General features: G+C 37.1%; 1 protein-coding gene across 1 annotated transcript; it reads left to right on the top strand.

Moving 5' to 3' along the window:
- The first annotated feature begins 1,284 nt into the window (after window positions 1-1,284).
- On the top strand, window positions 1,285-17,835 carry LOC134663833 (large neutral amino acids transporter small subunit 1). The gene is made up of 5 exons (XM_063520345.1): window positions 1,285-2,048; window positions 7,839-8,057; window positions 13,456-13,726; window positions 14,118-14,442; window positions 15,631-17,835. Exons 1-5 carry the CDS (start codon window positions 1,769-1,771, stop codon window positions 16,021-16,023), a joined length of 1,488 nt encoding a protein of 495 aa, XP_063376415.1. The 5' UTR covers window positions 1,285-1,768; the 3' UTR covers window positions 16,024-17,835.
- Window positions 17,836-19,358: the final 1,523 nt, after the last annotated feature.

Below are 19,358 nucleotides of genomic sequence, written 5' to 3'. Positions count from 1 at the left end.
CAAATCAGTTAATTTCTGGAAGATGTCAATCAACTGTACTTCCTGTGAGATTCAAATGTTTCAAATAAACCTGCTATCGATGGTACCCCAGAAACTTCCTAATTGGGTATGTAAATGTGGCGCTCGCTCCGCGAGTAAAAACACGTCAGCGTCAGAATGTATGCAGAAGAATCATAAAAAATACGTTTATCGTTATTTACACCGTATATTTTTGTATGCAGGGGTGCTCATAGCTATGCTGACTATAACTACACACATCCCAAATTTTTTTAACCTTTTAATGACCTAAGTTTTGAATTCGGGTATTTAGCCTAAAATTTTGGAACAATATTCCCCCATCAATTTTATTCGCGATACAACCAAGAAGTACCTAAACTTAAGCGTATGACTAGGGTTGCCATACGTCCGGATTTGTCCGGACATGTCAGGATTTTTGACCCTTGGTCCGGATTGCGGCCGGACTACCTAAAGCTCCCAAGTCGGTTTGTTTTTTAATTTAATTTTAGTTAATGTGCATTAATTCACAAATGTTTTCATTATATTTTGCTAAACGATTCTCCATTACTTTCTCGCAATTAAGTTCTTATCTATATAATTTAAAAATAACAACTGCTACTGGATCTCTGTGCTAATCGCGTATTACTATTTAAATAGTCTTAAGTTGGGTTACCTAATACAGAATCCATGAAAAAGCAACTTTGGAGAGAGACTGCCAGTTCGTATAATTTACTTGTCTCTGATCCACACCTATAGAAAGTACCCATAGAAACCTACGTTTCTATTGACTACAATCAAATACGCGTAATTTTGGAGGAAATTGAATAATCAATCAACAAAAAATCAGCCTGTCACAAAAAATGGACCCATTTACATTTAGATCAGTACTGTTAGGTACTGTCATTGACCCCAATGTTCACAATGAAATCGCTCATGTCCTGTATTGAAGATGCCACAGTAGGTATTATTTTCGATCTTAAAGAAGCTCTATCGTGCAATCGTGATCAAGACCCTAGTGCCCCAGACACCTTATCTCTTATCGAACAGATGACCAAGTTATCCGTGGAAATTATGCCAAATGAGTGTACGGGCAGACAGAGACAGATCAACCAAAACCAGTTGTTCAAACTTGGCAGAGAACTCACAAAAATGAAGCTCGCTGCTATTCTCAGCTTTATGACTATGTAGCAAGACATATTTTTAAAGAGCGTCCGCATCACATAAAACATTTTACGCATTGAGTCATCCTGCGCCGGTAGACGGTCGCGTTTAGTGGGGTTACTGCTAACCTTTAATGGAATAGTAAAGTAGATGTGCGTAACGTTGAACGTTCGTGTGACGTGCATTTTCATCTGATAACTAAACAAATATTACGTCCTGACGTACAAGTTATAAATTAAAAGAAAATGCAATCGATCTCCTGTTTCCTTTGTATAATTTACGGTAGAGTGGATTTTTACAACTATTAATGTGTTGCATATTTTAACCTGCAAATAGAACATTGTGTGTAGTTAATCATTAATGTTCGTGTTATCAGCTGTGGTAAAGCCTGACCGCTACTTTATCAATTCATGGCGTTTTTATGGTGTCGCTCGCACGTGGTGATTCCCGCTCATTCGCCGTCCGGCCCGCGCCGGGTGATGCAATGTTTGTCTGACGCCGCTCAGTTTTTCAGAAAAATTTACATTATGATTAAAATCGCGACGCTGTAACCACGTGTTCGGATACTGAGAGAGTTGATTTGTTTACCGTGATAAATTAAACGTTTAAAATGGCTAAAGTGTCGGCTTCGGAAGGACTGAAACCGAAGGCGATGGAGGTCGGCGGGGAGTCTGGAGAAGCTGACGGGTCGCGCGAAGGTCTACACTTGAAGAAGGAGTTGGGCCTGATGAACGGGGTGGCTATTATCGTGGGGGTGATCGTGGGTTCTGGGATCTTCGTGTCGCCAAAAATGGCGTTGAAGTATGCCGGCTCCAAGGGCATGGCCCTCATCGTCTGGATCCTCTCGGGCTTCCTCTCTATGATCGGGGCTCTGTGCTACGGAGAGTTAGGTGAGTGAATGCTAATAATTTATTGTATACACAGACCTTATTTATCTACATTGTTTACATGGCTAAGCCCCAATTTTTAGAGTCAATCTGATATCGGATCGGAACAGACTGTTAATAAATGTACGCAAAACCGAACTCTGTCTAAGAAACTAAAGCTTTTATTAATATGTTAATGTAATTGTATGTACCCTAATAAAATACTTAAGAATGTGCTTTTAAAATAATTTTTAACGGTAAATAATTTAATTTCACCGTCTCAGTGTTTTATGTTAACGGTACAGTACTACAATATTCATGCCAAACATTCGGTTAATTAAATACCAATAAGTAGGATAGGATTCCCTTAATTAACATCGAGTTTCCTCATGGAGCATTATATATTCATTGATTTAATTGGCAATTTACTACAGTGGAACCTGGATAATTGCAATCTCAAGGGACCGGCCAGTTTTTGTCAATTAACCAGGTTTTTCATTTAAGCAGGTCGTGTCAATTAACGAGGTTCAAAAAATCGTTGTGTCAATTATAGAGGTTTTCATTAATAGAGGTTGCGTTCTGACAAATTTCTTTTATGGAGGTGCAAATAACCATTTAAAGTAGATTTACACGTTTACGTTCTGGGTTTCTGGTCTATATATTGCTTCTGTCTATACTTGCACTTTTACACTACATTAATTACCAAATTATTTTCTTATCATTTGGGTTTAAAGAATTCCCTTGAATTGTAGAAGAAAGTTTTATTAGAATGTAGAAAGCATACTTTGTTTTTTATTGATCAAAACTATTTCACCTACTACAGGCTGTGATAGATACCCAATAACTAAATTAAATTCTGGATGGAGATATAAATAAAATGATCATTGCTATTAAAATATTGTTTCTGCTGTCTACAACTACATTATTTCAATTATAGAGGTAATAAGCAAGACTCGTTTCAATAATAGAGGTAAAAACAAGAGCAAACATAGCGGATTTTTTTTGCACAGTGTCAATTATAGAGGTCTTAAGTTGCGATGTGGTCAATTATAGAGGCAAAATTACGAAAAGCACTAAAATCTAAATTGCAATTATAGAGGTTCCAAAATTTCAATTATAGAGGCCTTTTGGTCTCAAGGGACCGGGACCGGACTTTTGGTTGCAATTATTGAGGTTTTGCATTTATGCAGGTTCCAATTAACCAGGTTTCACTGTATTATAATACTTAACTAGTATAATGTTATGGGAAGTCTAATGTAGGGTAGGTACCTATCTACCTACATAAATAAAATTCTTTAAATTATTTGGCTTTCTGCTTAGGTAAGTATTTACTTCCCGCCCAGAACATGGGTTGATGTAATTTGGACTAATTGTTTCAAGTTTTCTCTATGCTACGGTTTTTGTTTCAAGAATTTGTAGAGTCGTATTTATAAGAACACCGCAATCATAGGTACTTAAAATAATTCGATACGGTTTGAAATTTATAGTTGGTAAACTCATCGATAAATAAAAAAATACGAAATAATAGTAGTTAATTGATTATAATTTCAAAAAAGCAGGTTAATAAATTTAATAACAATTAGCTTCTGCTCGTAACTTCGTCAGCACGCATTTATAATATTAACAGGGATTTGTTAAATTCCTATGTTAATCCAGAAGCATGTAAATATTTACTAAAAATCCACTCTGAATTCAAATCGTAGTCCAGTCACTGCATACGACACGACAATGACATATGTAATATTAATATACTTAGATGTAGATAGGTACTTTCGCAACCCTGGGGTTCAACCCTCGACCGTTGGGGTTGAGTGCACTCAAGTGTCGATGAGTGACAACTTTTTCTCCACACGTGTCCGTCATTAAGCTACTGCGCATGCGATGCGGCAACAGACGGAATTAACCTGCCACTGCAGTGCCGGCCAAACATCTGCATATTTATAACAATTAACAATATTGCATTCAAAATGTAACACGGTAACAGTGTGTGCGTATATGTATTTCGTAACTACGTAATAAGTAGGTACCTATATAGGTATGTAGGTACTAGGTACCTCATGTTTATAAGACAGTCAAAGTTCGTTACGAAGAAAAAAAGGCGTATTTCCATCTTAATAGCCGGCAACGCACTTGCAGCCCCTCTGGTGTTGCAGGTGTCCATGGGCGGCGGCAATCGCTTATCGGGCATTATTCTGCTCGTTTGCCTCCTATACGTGTAATAAAAAAACCGGCCAAGTGCGAGTCGGAATCGCGTACCAAGGGTTCCATACATTAAGTCCGACTCACGCTTGACTGCACATTTCTAACAGGTTTTCCTATATCATCTATTCTGTAGGTAAAGAACTATTATCTGTTATTTTTTTCAAAATTTTTGATTTAGTAGTTTCGGAGATAAAGGGAGATAAATGGTAATTTTTGGCTTTTTTCTTAAATAACTTCTAACCTAGGTATGTATTTTAAAATTATAAAAAAATATATTTGACATTCTCAAGATGAGCTCTTTCATTTGATGTATAACACGATATAGTTTGAAAAACTTTATTTTTTAACTTTCTCATTTACTTACTTTACATTTAAAATTCATTTGTTTACGTTACAATATCCGTCTTTGGGTCACAAATTTACAATTATGTGTACCAAATTTCAAATTAATTGGTCCAGTAGTTTCCGAGAAAATAGGCTGTGACAGACGGACAGACAGACAGATGCACGTGTGATCCTATAAGGGTTCCGTTTTTTCCTTTTGAGGTACGGAACCCTAAAAAAGAAAAGAGCACATTTGTAACCTTTAGGGCCGGTACAGACGGTGCATGGGAACTGCACGCCGATGTTGCAGTTGTCTTCATTATACATACAAACTGATAATTATTTTTAGCTAAAAGTTCAATGGCACTATAAGAATAAAGAAAACATCATCGTATAAAACTCTATTTTTATTGTGTAATTTGGCAACAGTAAGAAACGATAAATTAATTTTAGCCATTTACACAAATACTCCCATGAAAATATTTATGCATTGGCACATACCGGAACCTAGTATTAAATACGATAAATTCAAGTTGGTGGTACATGAACTTGCTCTCGTTTCCTGTAATAAAATGCATCAGATATGATGATAACGCGTAATGCGATAATCGTTCATTGGATAAAGGTGAAGAACCGACTTGTAAGATTTCGGTGACATTAAATCGCGTTAGGTACCTACAATTGCAACTCGTGCTATATTGGTTTTTCGCGATCTGTTTTGTAATATAACCATGTGCCTAGTTGCACTCTTGCACTGGGCTATAACCGCGAAAATCGAAGTTCGCAAATTGCGGGGATTTTTCTCTGTCACTCTAATTACGCCTTCATTGGAGTCAAAAGTCAAAAGAGAAAGATCCCCGCAATTTGCGAATTTCGGTTTTCGCGGTAGCCGCTCTGTTACGTTAGGGCCTCTACTGATCGATCGGTCGAATTTATTTCACCTACAGTGAGGCTATTAGGAATCGAAAATCGCATGCTATTTGTTACAGGGTCTGTAGAGGCCTTAATGATAACTCGCACCTACCTACATATTATTTCGGTCCTACCTGACCTCATCATCATTTCAGCCTATATGTATACGTCCCACTGCTGAGCACAGGCCTCCTCTCATGCGCGAGAGGGCTTGGGCTATAATCCCCACGCTAGCCCAATGCGGACCTAACCTACAAGTATAATTTTAATTAAACATTTTTTTACACTGGCCGATCGCTATCATATCAATTTATCTTGACCGATAAAGCAGCTATACAAACACTCGTCCGGATCCTAATTTACACAACTTTCTCTGATAATATGGTTTAAATTATTATTTTACATCGGGTTGAGTCGGACGGATCATATGCTAACATAGCAAACCATAAAAAATGTGCCATGTGTTTTTTTATTTGGAAAATTTATGTAATATTCATGAAAGATGTCTTTGACCATATTGCACATCATTAGAAGTAATATTGCACTGCACATCAATTACTGTATAAAAAAACACGTAAAAAAAATAATTTTAAAAGGGTTCTTTTAAGTCGTCAAACCGTAAAAGTTCGTGTAGAGACATTATTAAACCGATTTTAAGAATACGATCTTATTATTTTTTATTGCACATCAAAGTTTAAATGTAATCCTGAAAAACTTTTGGAGGGTCACTAAAAAAAGAATTAGACTTTACTTACAAGTAGGTAATTTAGATAGTGGCGTATAACATATAATATCGCAAAACATATTATTAGAAATATAAAGTTGTACACATTAACCATCGGGATTTTCCAAAACAAATAAAAAAAAATACAACTTAAAATGGACACAACATTTTTGGAGGCCTGAGAAATTAGCAAATGGCCGATCGTATCAGCCCTAACGATGGGCTAAAACGTGCATTATTTTTAAATATTTTGCTACCATAGTTAGGTAATATTTCTACCGCGAGTTGAAAGTTATTAAAATAAAGCATACCAGAACTCTTACCTCCAGAAAGGTACCTATGCTTTTCATAATTCCGTTATCCAATCCAATTACACTTTCCTAAAACTAGTATAAATGTGTAATCATATGTACGTCTATTAGATAAATGTAGGCACATACTTAAGCAGACCACTGACTAACAGGCCGCCGGACGATATCGGCCTGTCAGTTAGAACAAAAATTTGACAGTTCCGAACAACTGACCGGCCGATATCGTCCGGCGGCCTGTTAGTCAGTGGTCGGCTTTACTTAAGTTTTATGAGGACCCGTCTAAACAAATCTTAAAAGCTTTTCCCAGACTTTAAATAGACGACAATGACATGACTCGCTCCGAACATCCAAAGAATACAAAAGATCAATTCAGCGGGTTATTTGGAGGCCGGTCTCAAGCAATAAAGTACAACACTTCTTTGATGATTGATACGCTATTCTTAGCAGAAGTGTAACAATTCATACGGCATGAAAAGGATAGGTCTAGCAAGCTGCAAAAGTGCATTCCCACTTTATGAATGGAACTCATTCTGACGCATGGTGCGCATCACTGATTATGATTCCATTTTCTTAATTGATTCTCGATATAACGACATTTAAAACATTTACCAGATTTACCCAAATAGGTAATATGTATTTATCCAAAATCTATTTTTTTTTTGTACTTTATCTAACAAATGATATTGTTTACCTATCTTATTAGAGTTATTAGCTCTACTTAACTACTAGTAGGTAATTAACATTGAAATTCCAATAAAACATCAACACGAAAAATAATTACATCAAACTTTCTTACTGTTACACGATAACAGAATGGCATGCATATATTTTCTTATTTGCACCGATAAATATTTATACATATTAAAAAGTTACTTTTCATATCATCTCATCAGTGGTAGATAAAGAAAAATACGAGTATTTTGGTTACCTACTCTATTTCTTATACGGCCTTTTTTTGTTTGCTATTTATACACTGTACCTACCTATCTATTTATTTACCTAACGACATCTTAAAACAATAGATAGGTACTAAGTAAATAAATCAATATACATTAAATCGCATAAAAATATTTTGTATACTGACAATATCTAGAGACGAAAATGGAGACTACGTTTGTATGCAAGAAGCGTTCGCCCCCGTTCGTCTTAATAATTTATTTATTAAACCTACGTATTTAACAGTTGTTGTAGAATTAATAATAATACCAACCTTTTAAGTATGTACCTATCTACTTGTAGTTATTTTATTAATTTTACAAAAAACAATTGATATACATTATAAAAAAATTTACTAATGTAAGATTTTGCTTTTAAATACTTATATTTTTGTTGCATTTTCAGGAACAATGATCCCCAAATCCGGGGGAGACTACGCTTACATCAGCGAGGCCTTCGGGCCTCTCCCGGGCTTCCTGTACCTATGGGTGGCGCTCTTCATCCTCGTGCCCACGGCCAACGCCATCACGGCCATCACCTTCGCAGAGAACATACTGAAGCCCTTGTGGCCCGTCTGCGACGTTCCCAAGGCCGCCTCCAGCCTTATAGCTGCAGTCCTTACTTGTAAGTAGCTTTGCTATACATATTTTTATTTTTCGTCGCTATCCCCTCCACTTAGAACCACCCCACACTAGCATCTTCCGAGCATCAGCGTCTAGTTAGCCCCCATTCGCACGGGAGCTTTTTGAACGCACGTTAAAAAAGCGAACGAATGGCACAAATGGATACATGGGTATTTATTCACACGATGGCGGTGGCACTTTTTATTAAGCGTTGTTGGATTTTCGACTTTAAGCCTTGGTCGTTAAATCGAATTTAGGATGCGGACAGATTCAAGCGCTTTTTTAACGCGCGTTGAAAAAGCTGTCGTGCGAATGAGGGCTTAGCGTTATGGAAATTGGTGTTGCTGCGCAGTTGCGCCAACGTTGCGTCGAACTGAGGGCCCACCGCGAATCACGATCGACGTGTTGCCTCCCTGTCACACTTACGTACGAATTTACAAGTGCGACAGAGAGGCAGCACGTCGAACGTGGTTCGCGCTAGGCCCTCAGCAGCCATAGTGTTGACTAGACACCGACGCTCGGGAGACGCTAGTGTGGGTGGCCCTTATACCTATCCTAGGCAGGTCGTCACACCTTACTTGGTCACTTGACTTAACGACCTTTCATTAAGGATTTAATACCTCCGAATTAAGGAAACAAGTGATTTTATTAATTTATTATTGACACGTTTATTTATTTATACCACGGTTATTAACTAAGAATTATTAAGGAAGATTGGCGTTAATAATACATGTTTACTCGACATTATATTGCAACTCTGTACAAAGGTTAGCCAACAATATAGCGTTTAATGGTTGTCGTTTGCATTTGCTTAAACATATTTCGATAAGAAAAAGAACTCGTTTATTCTTTGTTTGTAGCAGTTTTATCGGAAACTATTTTGTTCTAGTTTATAGCCAATACAGAGAACACGTTTGGCTCATCACATTCCTGGACAAGCCGATCTCAAAAGGAAAGGTCCATAAACTGGTCCATCTGACACCGGTAATTTAATGCGTGTTCTCCTTTAAGAAGTATCACAGCCGCCGACAGATGAATTTAATTTCACGTAATTAAATACTGAGACATGGATCCACATTCCAAGAAGTGCAAGAGTTGTTGGTTTGAAATAAGTAGGTACCTACACTGATTGTGATCGTAACCACGGGGGCGAGTCGTTATTATCGATACCCCTTACAGCAAACTGACCAGTTTCCTGGAAGGGGCACAACCGACCGGTTGTGCTCCTTCGGAATAAGTTTGAACGTTATTTATTTTGGTATTCAACATTCAAATAATGACTGATAAATCAGATATATTTGAAGATAACTAACTTCCCGCCATGTTCAACACTGCAAAAATGTGCAAAAACAAAAATGCATGACCATGTTGAAGTTTATTTACATATTCGTATGGTATAGTTTATTTTTAGGACAGACGAAACAACCATCCAGCATATTTAGAAGAACATAATTCGATTACGCCTACCTATATGCGAGTGGGACGTAGAATCTGGCTATTAAAAGATGAATTTGCATAAACGCGGGAATTTCATTCTTACTTACGTAAGCAAATTGTACAAGTGTGAGACCGGAGAAAATAGGTACTAATAAGTATTAAGTACCTACTGAAAATTATATAGAAATGATAAAAAGTATCAAGATTATGCAATCCTTGTATACAATGAGTTGCCTGCTACAGATATTGTGCAGGTTCATCTCCACTATCCAGCCAGACTTTAATGATACCGAAATCACTTTGGTGGGAATGCATTGTTTTGTGACTATTATGTTAAGATTTCACGCGGGTGTGTAAAGATTTTTCCTTGGAAAACATAAATAGTGCACTTAAAATGTCATGTATCCATAACAATCTGTTGATGGCATGTTAACATTAAACAAAATCAATAATTTGACCTACCAGGTCTAGGTCAAGCGAGTATCTATACTCAATACTCAATATTTATTTGCAAATTCACAAAGTAGTTGTACAGGTGGTAAATTTATAAGCTAGGTCTTTGTGAACCCTGTTGGGCACTGCAATATATTATTTACATTCCTAAGAGAGGAGAATTTGTAATGAAGTAATTATCTTAATAAACAATATTTTTGAATTATAATCTGTCATTAAAATATTCGCTTAGAGTATAATAAGACTTATCTAATAACAACTGTTTAATTTTATTTATATATATATATTATCATTTTCTTCTTCTTTTATAGACTCTGGGAGCTTATTATATATTTTAATAGACATTACTAAAGGGCCCGATGACAGTAGTTTAAGTTTACAAGGTGGTGGGATTAGTCTATTCTTGTTACGTATTGATCGTGTAGAAGGTAGGTCCTCTCGTTTTATATACAGTTCCCTATGCTTTCGAACGAACTTACACATTTCTAATATATATATAGATGTGAGGGTCAGCAGCCCAAGTTCAGAAAAATAAGGTTTGTGGCTTTCAATTTCGTCAAGTGTTTTATTTATTAGGATACGAACAAGCTTTTTCTGAAGGATAAAAAGTAATGGAGCATTGGTACTATTACCCCACAGAATAATACCGTAATTTAGCCAGGCATATGCATACGCGTAATATGTTGTTAGGGCTGTCTCCAAATTTGTCGTTACTTTAACCTCCCGAAGCGCATAGACGAATTGGGATATTTTTTTCCTAATTTTCTCTATATGGGATTTCCAATTCATGTGACTGTCTATATCTAAACCCAGTAGTGTAGCGCTTTGTACGACTTCTAGCTGAGTATTTTCGTATGTGTACTCTATATCTAGTGGCGTTTTCTGGTATGGGTAGAATGCAATTATTTTGGTCTTCTTATAGTTTATATCGAGGTTATGGTCTCTCATCCAGGAACTGACTACGTTTAGGTTATCTGTAAGTTTCTCATTGACGTCTTCAGGGTTTTGGCAAGCTGTAATTAATGACACATCATCGGCAAATAACACACAGGGATCATTTGTGATTTTGGGGAGGTCGTTGATGTAAATAAGGAAAAGCAAACATCCAATAACGCTTCCTTGCGGGATGGAAGCGTTAAGAGTTTCAAAATTCGATTTTACGTATTCTATTTCTCCAGTTGCAAAGTTAAAGTATTCTATCTCAACTAGTTGCTTTCTATCTTTTAGGTAAGACTTTAGCCATCCGAAAGCAGTTCCGCGAATTCCTATCCCATATATTTTATTTAATAATATGTCGTACTGTACCTTATCATAAGCTTTGGTCATATCTAAAAGTATGCCAATGGCATATTGTTTCGAGTTAAGAATTTCTAAGATTTCTTGAACATACTTGAATACCGCCATGACTGTTGATCTATGCTTCCGAAATCCGTTTTGACAGTCGTTAAATATGTTATACTTTTCACAGAAGGCATAGATCCGGTTACACATGGCCTTTTCGAACACTTTGGATGCTGTTGGTAACAAAGCGATTGGGCGATAATTATTTGGGTCCAACGTTGAGTTCTTTTTGTGAATAGGCTTTATAATAGCTATTTATTATTAAATATCTATTTTATATTATGACTAACACTTCTTTATCTCCAGAATACGGGATGTAATTTATACAATAGTAGAATCGTACGCTGACGCTGTAGGTGTTATAAAGGGAGTGTCCAGCGGACGTAGTACTCGGTGACTCGAAGAGGCATCGGCATCGGTCTTCGTCAATCGAGGTGTCCAGTCCTCGTGACCGCGTAGTGATGTCCCGTTGTCAGTTTTACTTTTCCCTGTTCCCCTGGCTATATTCCCGGAAAGTTCGAAATGCTGCCAATTGAATTGTATTGTCTCTTAGAGATAGCTTCGCTCTGTCCGACATTGTGTTTCATTTCTAACTTTTGCATTGCTTCAATGCGGTTAGTTCTAGTGCAATTAGGACATTTGTTTTGGACAAAAAAACCCTACATCTGCTGGCTGGTAATTAGTCAACGTGCAAATTTCCCGCTGTTCCCGTCAATGAGGGACAGTCGTCTTTAAAACGCGTTGTCGCTCGGCGGTGGTCGCACTGATTGCGGCTGACAGGATAATGGGCGCTTCCTCCCGCATCGCGCTAACACACACTTGTGCGGAATTATCTTGGCGAACACACAGTTGCGTAAGGGCACTTGTCCGAGCCCAGTATTACTGCCCTAGCACCCGTCGATAAAGGATATTAGCAATCCACGTTAAGGAAAACTCCATTGTGATAATTCGCTAATAGATGCACGACTGGTGCTGCCCTCCTTTTGTGGGCTTTTCTACATTAAATCTTATGGAGTAAAATTAGTTCAAACGGCTGCTGCTACCATTAAAGTGCGACTGCATTAAAAAAAATCAAAATGGCCGATTTTTTTTTTTCAAGTTGGTCCGAGCGCGCTGAGATTTGGCATGGCGGGAGACAGAGGCCTCTAGATTCTAATGAAACAAAAAAAAATTGGAAAAAATTATCGAAAGTCGAAATGTTCTCTGAAATACAGTGAGAATTTAAGCAACTTATTGGTAAACTTATCACATCAACAAAATAGCTAACTATAATAGACAATAATATATGCATTATAACATTTAGTTTTAAGTTATGCCTATTTAAACTTTATTTCAAGTATATTCTCTTGTTTAAACATTAATTTCCATGTTGCAGGAATGTTCTGAGAACATTCTCAAGAACGTTTCCGCTTTTTGGGAATGTTCTGCAATTTGTACATTGCTATGCATAACATGCAAAATTATCCTCCTTTTTATGAGTAGTCTGGATATTAACTACTTAATTTCAAAAATATATTCCAAGTGCATAAAAACATGTTTACCTATCAGGCTACCATAAGTTTTAACAAACATGTTTTACATCCATATCAACTGTTATGAAATATTATATCCTGTTGAAATCTAGCTAAATGGTAAAGAGTTGAAGCTTTCTTAAAAATATAGAAATATTTCATAACTTGGAGTTATATAAAGGCGAATAAAAAATATTGAAAAAAAGGTGACGCCTTTGCCCCGGTTGACCTTAAGCCAGTTTCGAGCTGCCGAGAGACAGATGTATCGTGGTAACACTCATAACATCTGTGGCCTTACTACAGTAGGTAAATATGTATTACGTGGGAAAAATCGCGAGACAACTTCTATAGTTCATAATCAACCATAATCGTCGATGAAAATTTACACAATTCGATAGCTAAAATACGGGAGCAACTAAAAAGCGGGAATTCACTGAGAGCATTTACTCACAACTGTATTAAAACAAAAGTAAAAACAAAACATAAAGACAAATAGAGAAAATGTATAAAAAGTATAAATAACATATACTTAAACGCTTATTATACCTATTAGTCCTCGATATCCCCAGTATGCATGCCTTGCGATATCCTCCTAGCGTCCCAATTGTTACCTATTTACACAGATTTTTAAACTAATTTAATATTTCAATGTTCCAGGTTTTCTTACAATTATCAACTGCGGTAACGTGAAATGGGTTACGCGGCTGCAAGACTCGTTCACCGCCGCCAAGGTGCTGGCGCTGCTGCTCATCTTCTTGGCCAGCTTGGTGCACCTGTTCCACGGCCACACCGAGAACCTCGAGGGCATGATGCAAGGAACCAAGACCGGGGCCAGCGAAATTGCCATCGCGTTCTACTCGGGCTTGTTCTCGTATTCCGGATGGAATTATTTAAATTTCGTGACGGAAGAATTAAGGGATCCTTACAAGTAAGTCACCTTATGTGTAAAGGGTTATGCTTGGAATGGAATTTTCATATAAGTGATCCGATTTCATTTTTAATTATAATTAGGTAAAAATCCACATTCCATTCCAATGAACCGGTTAAATTAATTTAATCTACCTCAGTAATTAACACGAAGTAGGACGGATACCAACACAACACTTAAAGTATCTTGTTCATACCAAAAACACCTTATACTTTTATGGTCTTTCGAACTAGGTCATTATTTGTGTGTCGTCAAAAGTCGGTTTAATACCCGGAATAAACTGTAATACATACAGTGCAATTAAATAGTGATAGATGACACTTTAAAAACTACAGCCTGCAGGCTAATAGGCCCGCTTCTACCTATCAACAAAGATAAATCGTTTTTTCAGAAACCTCCCCCGTGCCATCTGCATATCGCTGCCCGTCGTGACCGCCGTGTATGCCCTGACAAACGTGGCATTCTTCGCCGTCCTCACCAACGCCGAGATCCTGTCATCGGACGCCGTGGCCATCACCTTCAGCGACAAGATCCTGGGATCCTGGGGCTGGATAATGTCGCTGTTCGTGGCGCTGTGCACGCTTGGCTCGCTGAACGGAGCTATATACGCGTCTTCTCGTCTGTTCTTCGTGGGGGCTCGGGACGGAAACTTGCCGTTGGCGATATCGCTCATTGATGTGAAGAGGTTAACGCCTGTGCCATCGCTTTTATTTATGGTAAGAATCGTTATTACAGACACAGCGACAAGTTCCTGGGATCCTGGGGCTGGATAATGTCGCTGTTCGTGGCGCTGTGTACGCTTGGCTCGCTGAACGGAGCTATATACGCGTCTTCTCATCTGTTCTTCGTTGGGGGCTCGGGACGGCAACTTGCCGTTGGCGATATCGCTCATTGATGTGAAGAGGTTAACGTCTGTGCCTTCGCGTTTATTTATGGTAAGAATCGTTATTACAGACACAGCGACAAGATCCTGGGATCCTGGAGCTGGATTATCTCGCTGTTCGTAGCGCTGTGCACGCTTGGCTCGCTGAACGGAAAACCGTTATTACAGACACATGTAGGCAATAAATACGTAGATAGTATTTTAAGTGAAAGAAAATATGTACATAAATCTGGTAGCAGTTGAAAAAAATACCAAGTATTACATAAACAGGCACTATTCTGAAATCCAGTGAAATTCAATTATTAATAGGTATTTATAGGCACTTAAATATTCCATCTGTCCAATGTGTATGTGCGTCTCACATATTGCTTAGTGAAAGAGATGCAGAATGTTTGGACCAAGAAATTGAATAGGTAACACAACATCCACTTACATATAACTTTCAACAGAACGGAAAAATATAAACACGATACGTTCATTAGAGAAAGTAAATAGGTGTGGATAATAGAAACTCAGAAATGTATCTCGCGTTCGTGAATTACAAGTATTTAAGATGCTATAAAATATCTCGATGTATGTAAGCAATCTGTTATGTTACGCTCGTGGGTCGAGATCCGTGCGTCTCGAAATTCACTCGCGAAATGTTATCATTTCGATATGAATAATTGAAGACATAATTTTGATATGAAAACGTAAGTTCAAATTAGCCTGTGTCTATACAACAGAGAATTGAGTTATTTTAAACTGAAATCACAGAAAACTGAAATAGATGACCTATACGAAAGAAAATGTGATAACGCCTCCATGGCCCGGGGCTGTGAGTTGAGTTACTTTTAGGTGCCAGAAGGTCTAAGCACCGAATAAAATGCATGGAACTAAGATCAGATATGGCATTAGGTTATTTATTTTTAAAAAGAAGTCAAATTCGCGTTGTATTTTTAATCGCATTAGAACGACTAATTTCATCGCAGCGTCATCCGCATGGGGCACCATTTTGTTAATTATGTATTATTATTTTCAGTGCCTGGTAACGCTAGTGATCCTGGTGTGGAACGACGTGGAAGCGCTAGTGGTGGTGGTGACCGCTGTCGAGGCGCTCTTCATACTGTGCAGCGTCACCGGTCTCCTGTGGCTGCGATACTCCCGCCCTAAGGCCACACGGCCCATCCGAGTGAGCCTCATACTTCCCTGCGTCTTCTTTATTGTCTGCACCTTCCTAGTAATCCTCTCCTGCTTCGCACACCCGAAGCAACTCGCCATAGGTCTCTCCTTCACCCTACTCGGCATACCCGTCTATTTCATTTTCATAAAATGGCAGAACAAACCACTCTGGTTCCTCAGGGCAGTACACAGCTTTAACACGGCTACTTCTAAACTCTTTCTCTGTTTACCAGAAGACTCGAAAGAATTATGATCATTCGAAAAACTGACTGTGAGTGTGATCTATTTTTTTACGTGCATTTGTGTTCGTATTGAACTGTATTATTTATTTTAAGTTAATGTTGAGCTGTTATACAAAAAGATCTGTAGCTACGCTTCTTTATATGTTTACTTAGGATTAAGTATGTACATTCCGTCAATTACAAATTGACTAAAATTGCTAATTCCTGTGCAGTTGTGAACCTAGCAGGTCATTTTTCAAATTAGCCTTACTCGTAGAATTATGATCATTGATCACATTTTAAAGCCTGCCTATAGGTAAGTACCTATGTATTAGTTAAGCCGCTTTTAGTTTAAATACACATCAGTAATCTCGTAACGTTTTGGGGGAACACGTTTAATTACAGGAATATAATGTAGCCAATATTATTTATATTTATTAATTAGAGTAATCGACTAGGTATGTTACGAGTTAATTTGATGTGTATTTAAAAATATAACGAAATAGGTAAGTAACATAAATTATTTATATAGTAGGTCCGTTTTCTAAGATCAAACCTTAAATTTGCTATGGCGCACTTGATCTTAGAAAAACGGGCAGACTATACATACCTACTTTAATATTACCGAGGCGAAACAAATGACCAAATTTTCTTATCTATTGTGTTGCCCAAGTTTACTTTTCTACCAGAGCTAAAATTCGGTACGCTTTAAATCACAGAACTAGTGTAACCGGCTAGCTAGAGCGGTAAATGAAAACCAGGTTCTTTGCAGTAAACAATAATAATATGAAAATATGTAAAATAAAATAAACTAATTTCTGTCACTACCTGAACCTAAACCAAATAAATATCGTCACTGGCCTTAACGTTCTTGAATCCCATTCTTAGTCGAACCGTACGATCAACTGTGCCTGCGGGTGCGGGAATCGGCTTTGGCAACGTAGGCTCCACGCAACAAGGTCCACGGAAAGGAAAGCTTCAGCAGCAATTATCCAAATAATAAGCAGCAACAGCAATAAGTAGCTCTTCAATTTAAAGGTAGAAGAAAGGGCTGGAACAATCGTATATCGTATGTTCTTAGACTTGTAGTCGAAACCTAACCCAAGCCTTATTTCGTTACGAGAACCAGTGACGTACATTACGTACAAATAAGACTTGGATTAGGTTTAATTTCAACATAAACCTAAACTTAATGCTATATATACAATTATACAAACTTTACCTGCATTAGTGGCAGCCCTAGTATTAAACTTTATCACTAAATATAACCATACAGTCGCATTAAAATAATAATTACAGAATTGTGCTATTCCGACAATATTTCCAAAGAAAAATTTACGAAGGAAAAACAAAAGACGGTGAAACCCTTTTTTAGTTTTTTATTTCCAACCGGCCAGTGCGCGCGGTGACTGTACATGCAGGTTTGCCATGTTACACTAGAATTTGAATGTACATGAGGAAATGTACACTACTATTTTTAATGTACATTGAACATATCTTTGCCTTTGCTCAGTATCACTCTGACGGTGCTTGGTTTTGATATCGCTCTCGTTTTCGGCGTCAACACACCATACTTACTTATAAGGTCTAACCTGTATTTTTAGAATGCACTGCATTATTCTCATATAACTATGAATGTGCCCACATATAAGGGCATATATATTTTAACCAATGCCTTTATATTTTTAAGTGCCAATAAATGTTCTAGCGGGTAAGAATAAGCAGTTCCATGATCACAACCCAGTTCACGTGTGTAAGGCTATATGAAAATTGTCCTATAACATTAAATAATATAAAATACCGTATGATTACCTAACTTATGAAATAAATTTACTTGAACATAACCGTGTTTTTATTTCTATTGTGTTTGCACAGATGTTTCTTCAAGCATCTACGTCACGTAAACGTATGTAATTGATTTTGTCAGACATTAAATAGATCTTGAGGCCCATGAGGTGCCTATGGGTCTCTATTGTTTCCAAATAAAGTTTTAAGTCATAATGTATCATTATATAATTTGGTTTTTCTCAGAAACGCGTAACTTTTCAGGATTGTCATAAAACAAACCTAACCTAACTATAGGATAACGTTACAAAAATCCTGAAAAGTTAACGGTTTTAGAATTATGACAATGATAATCTGGCAATCATGACATTCATGACTTTCAATAATTATGTCAAACAAAGGGATCCAGGTGCCTATACCAGAGAAATCTTCAGCCTATTGAGATGCAAATGGAAAATTAGCAATTGAATTTTAACCAATGGTACATATTAGAAAATAGAGTCGAAATTGTTTTGTTTTAAAATCTAACGAAACAAAACAAAAGCAACTCTGTATTTAATTACAAACAGGTGTACCGCGATATAATTTCATTGATTTTACCATTAATTCCGACGTTTAAATTCATTGGAGATAATTTGTACAGTATTAGGACATTGAATCCCAAGAGGTTAAATTATTCAATATTATAAAATATAATCCAAAATCAATCATATAAGAATTTATCAGGTAAATGACATTTCCGTATTTTACCCCTATTAACCCTGCCATCCCCCAGTTGACGGTAATAGAGACTAACATACATACAAATTATTTTAATTATAAAAAATATTTTTTAATATGTCGCTGGTTATGAAGGCCTGCCGCGATTTTTCTTTAGCCGTCTTTCTCGTGTCATATTGAAATGACTAGACAGCAAATAGACGAACGAGCGAACGAAGTAGTTCGCTGTAGACTCTCGCGTGTAGGATTCAGAAGATTTCACTGCCAAAGCTGAAAAGTTGATCTGATGTAGTACCTCTGGTGGTGATATACGTGAATATAGTGATCTATTTCTTTGTCCCGTAAGTAAGTATATAATCTAACAGGTTATGAGCCCAGGAAAGTCGAAAGTTACTATTAACGCGCATAGTCCATATTTGTGTCTAAATATACAGCAGTATGTACCAACATAATTATTCTAAATTAATAAATTTTAGAAATTAGTATTATCTCTACAATTAATAATATACCTACAGGAAATAAACGAAACGTATTTTCATTGTCAGGTACAGCACATATAATTGGCGCGCAAATCGTGACATGGATTGTACAAATTGTGCTTCCTACGTCAACAACAAAAGAGCTTAAAACCGACATTGTTAACATTTAATGTTGTTCCGACGAGGAAGCTGTTTTCATATTTATATACCGGGTGTGGCCTGTAACACGAGCAAATAATTAAAACATAGATTGTACTCATTAAACGGTGACACTTTTGTTCAACAACTTTTAAAAATTATGAAGTATTTAGACTCCCTATTTTTCATACAAAATAAATATTATCTTCAATGGACGCCATCGCCACGCCATATCATTGTCATTG

The sequence above is a fragment of the Cydia fagiglandana genome, chromosome 4 (genome assembly GCF_963556715.1).
Source record: "Cydia fagiglandana chromosome 4, ilCydFagi1.1, whole genome shotgun sequence".
In the NCBI taxonomy this organism is placed as follows: domain Eukaryota; kingdom Metazoa; phylum Arthropoda; class Insecta; order Lepidoptera; family Tortricidae; genus Cydia; species Cydia fagiglandana.
This window is presented reverse-complemented; position numbering and strand designations above follow the sequence as displayed.

Bases quoted from the DNA above. Each gene is read 5' to 3' on its own strand.
- LOC134663833 (XM_063520345.1), top strand. From the start codon at position 1,769: ATGGCTAAAGTGTCGGCTTCGGAAGGACTGAAACCGAAGGCGATGGAG. The intron at 2,049-7,838 runs GTGAGTGAATGC...TTGCATTTTCAG, and splicing joins TCTGTGCTACGGAGAGTTAG to GAACAATGATCCCCAAATCC. The intron at 8,058-13,455 runs GTAAGTAGCTTT...TCAATGTTCCAG, and splicing joins TATAGCTGCAGTCCTTACTT to GTTTTCTTACAATTATCAAC.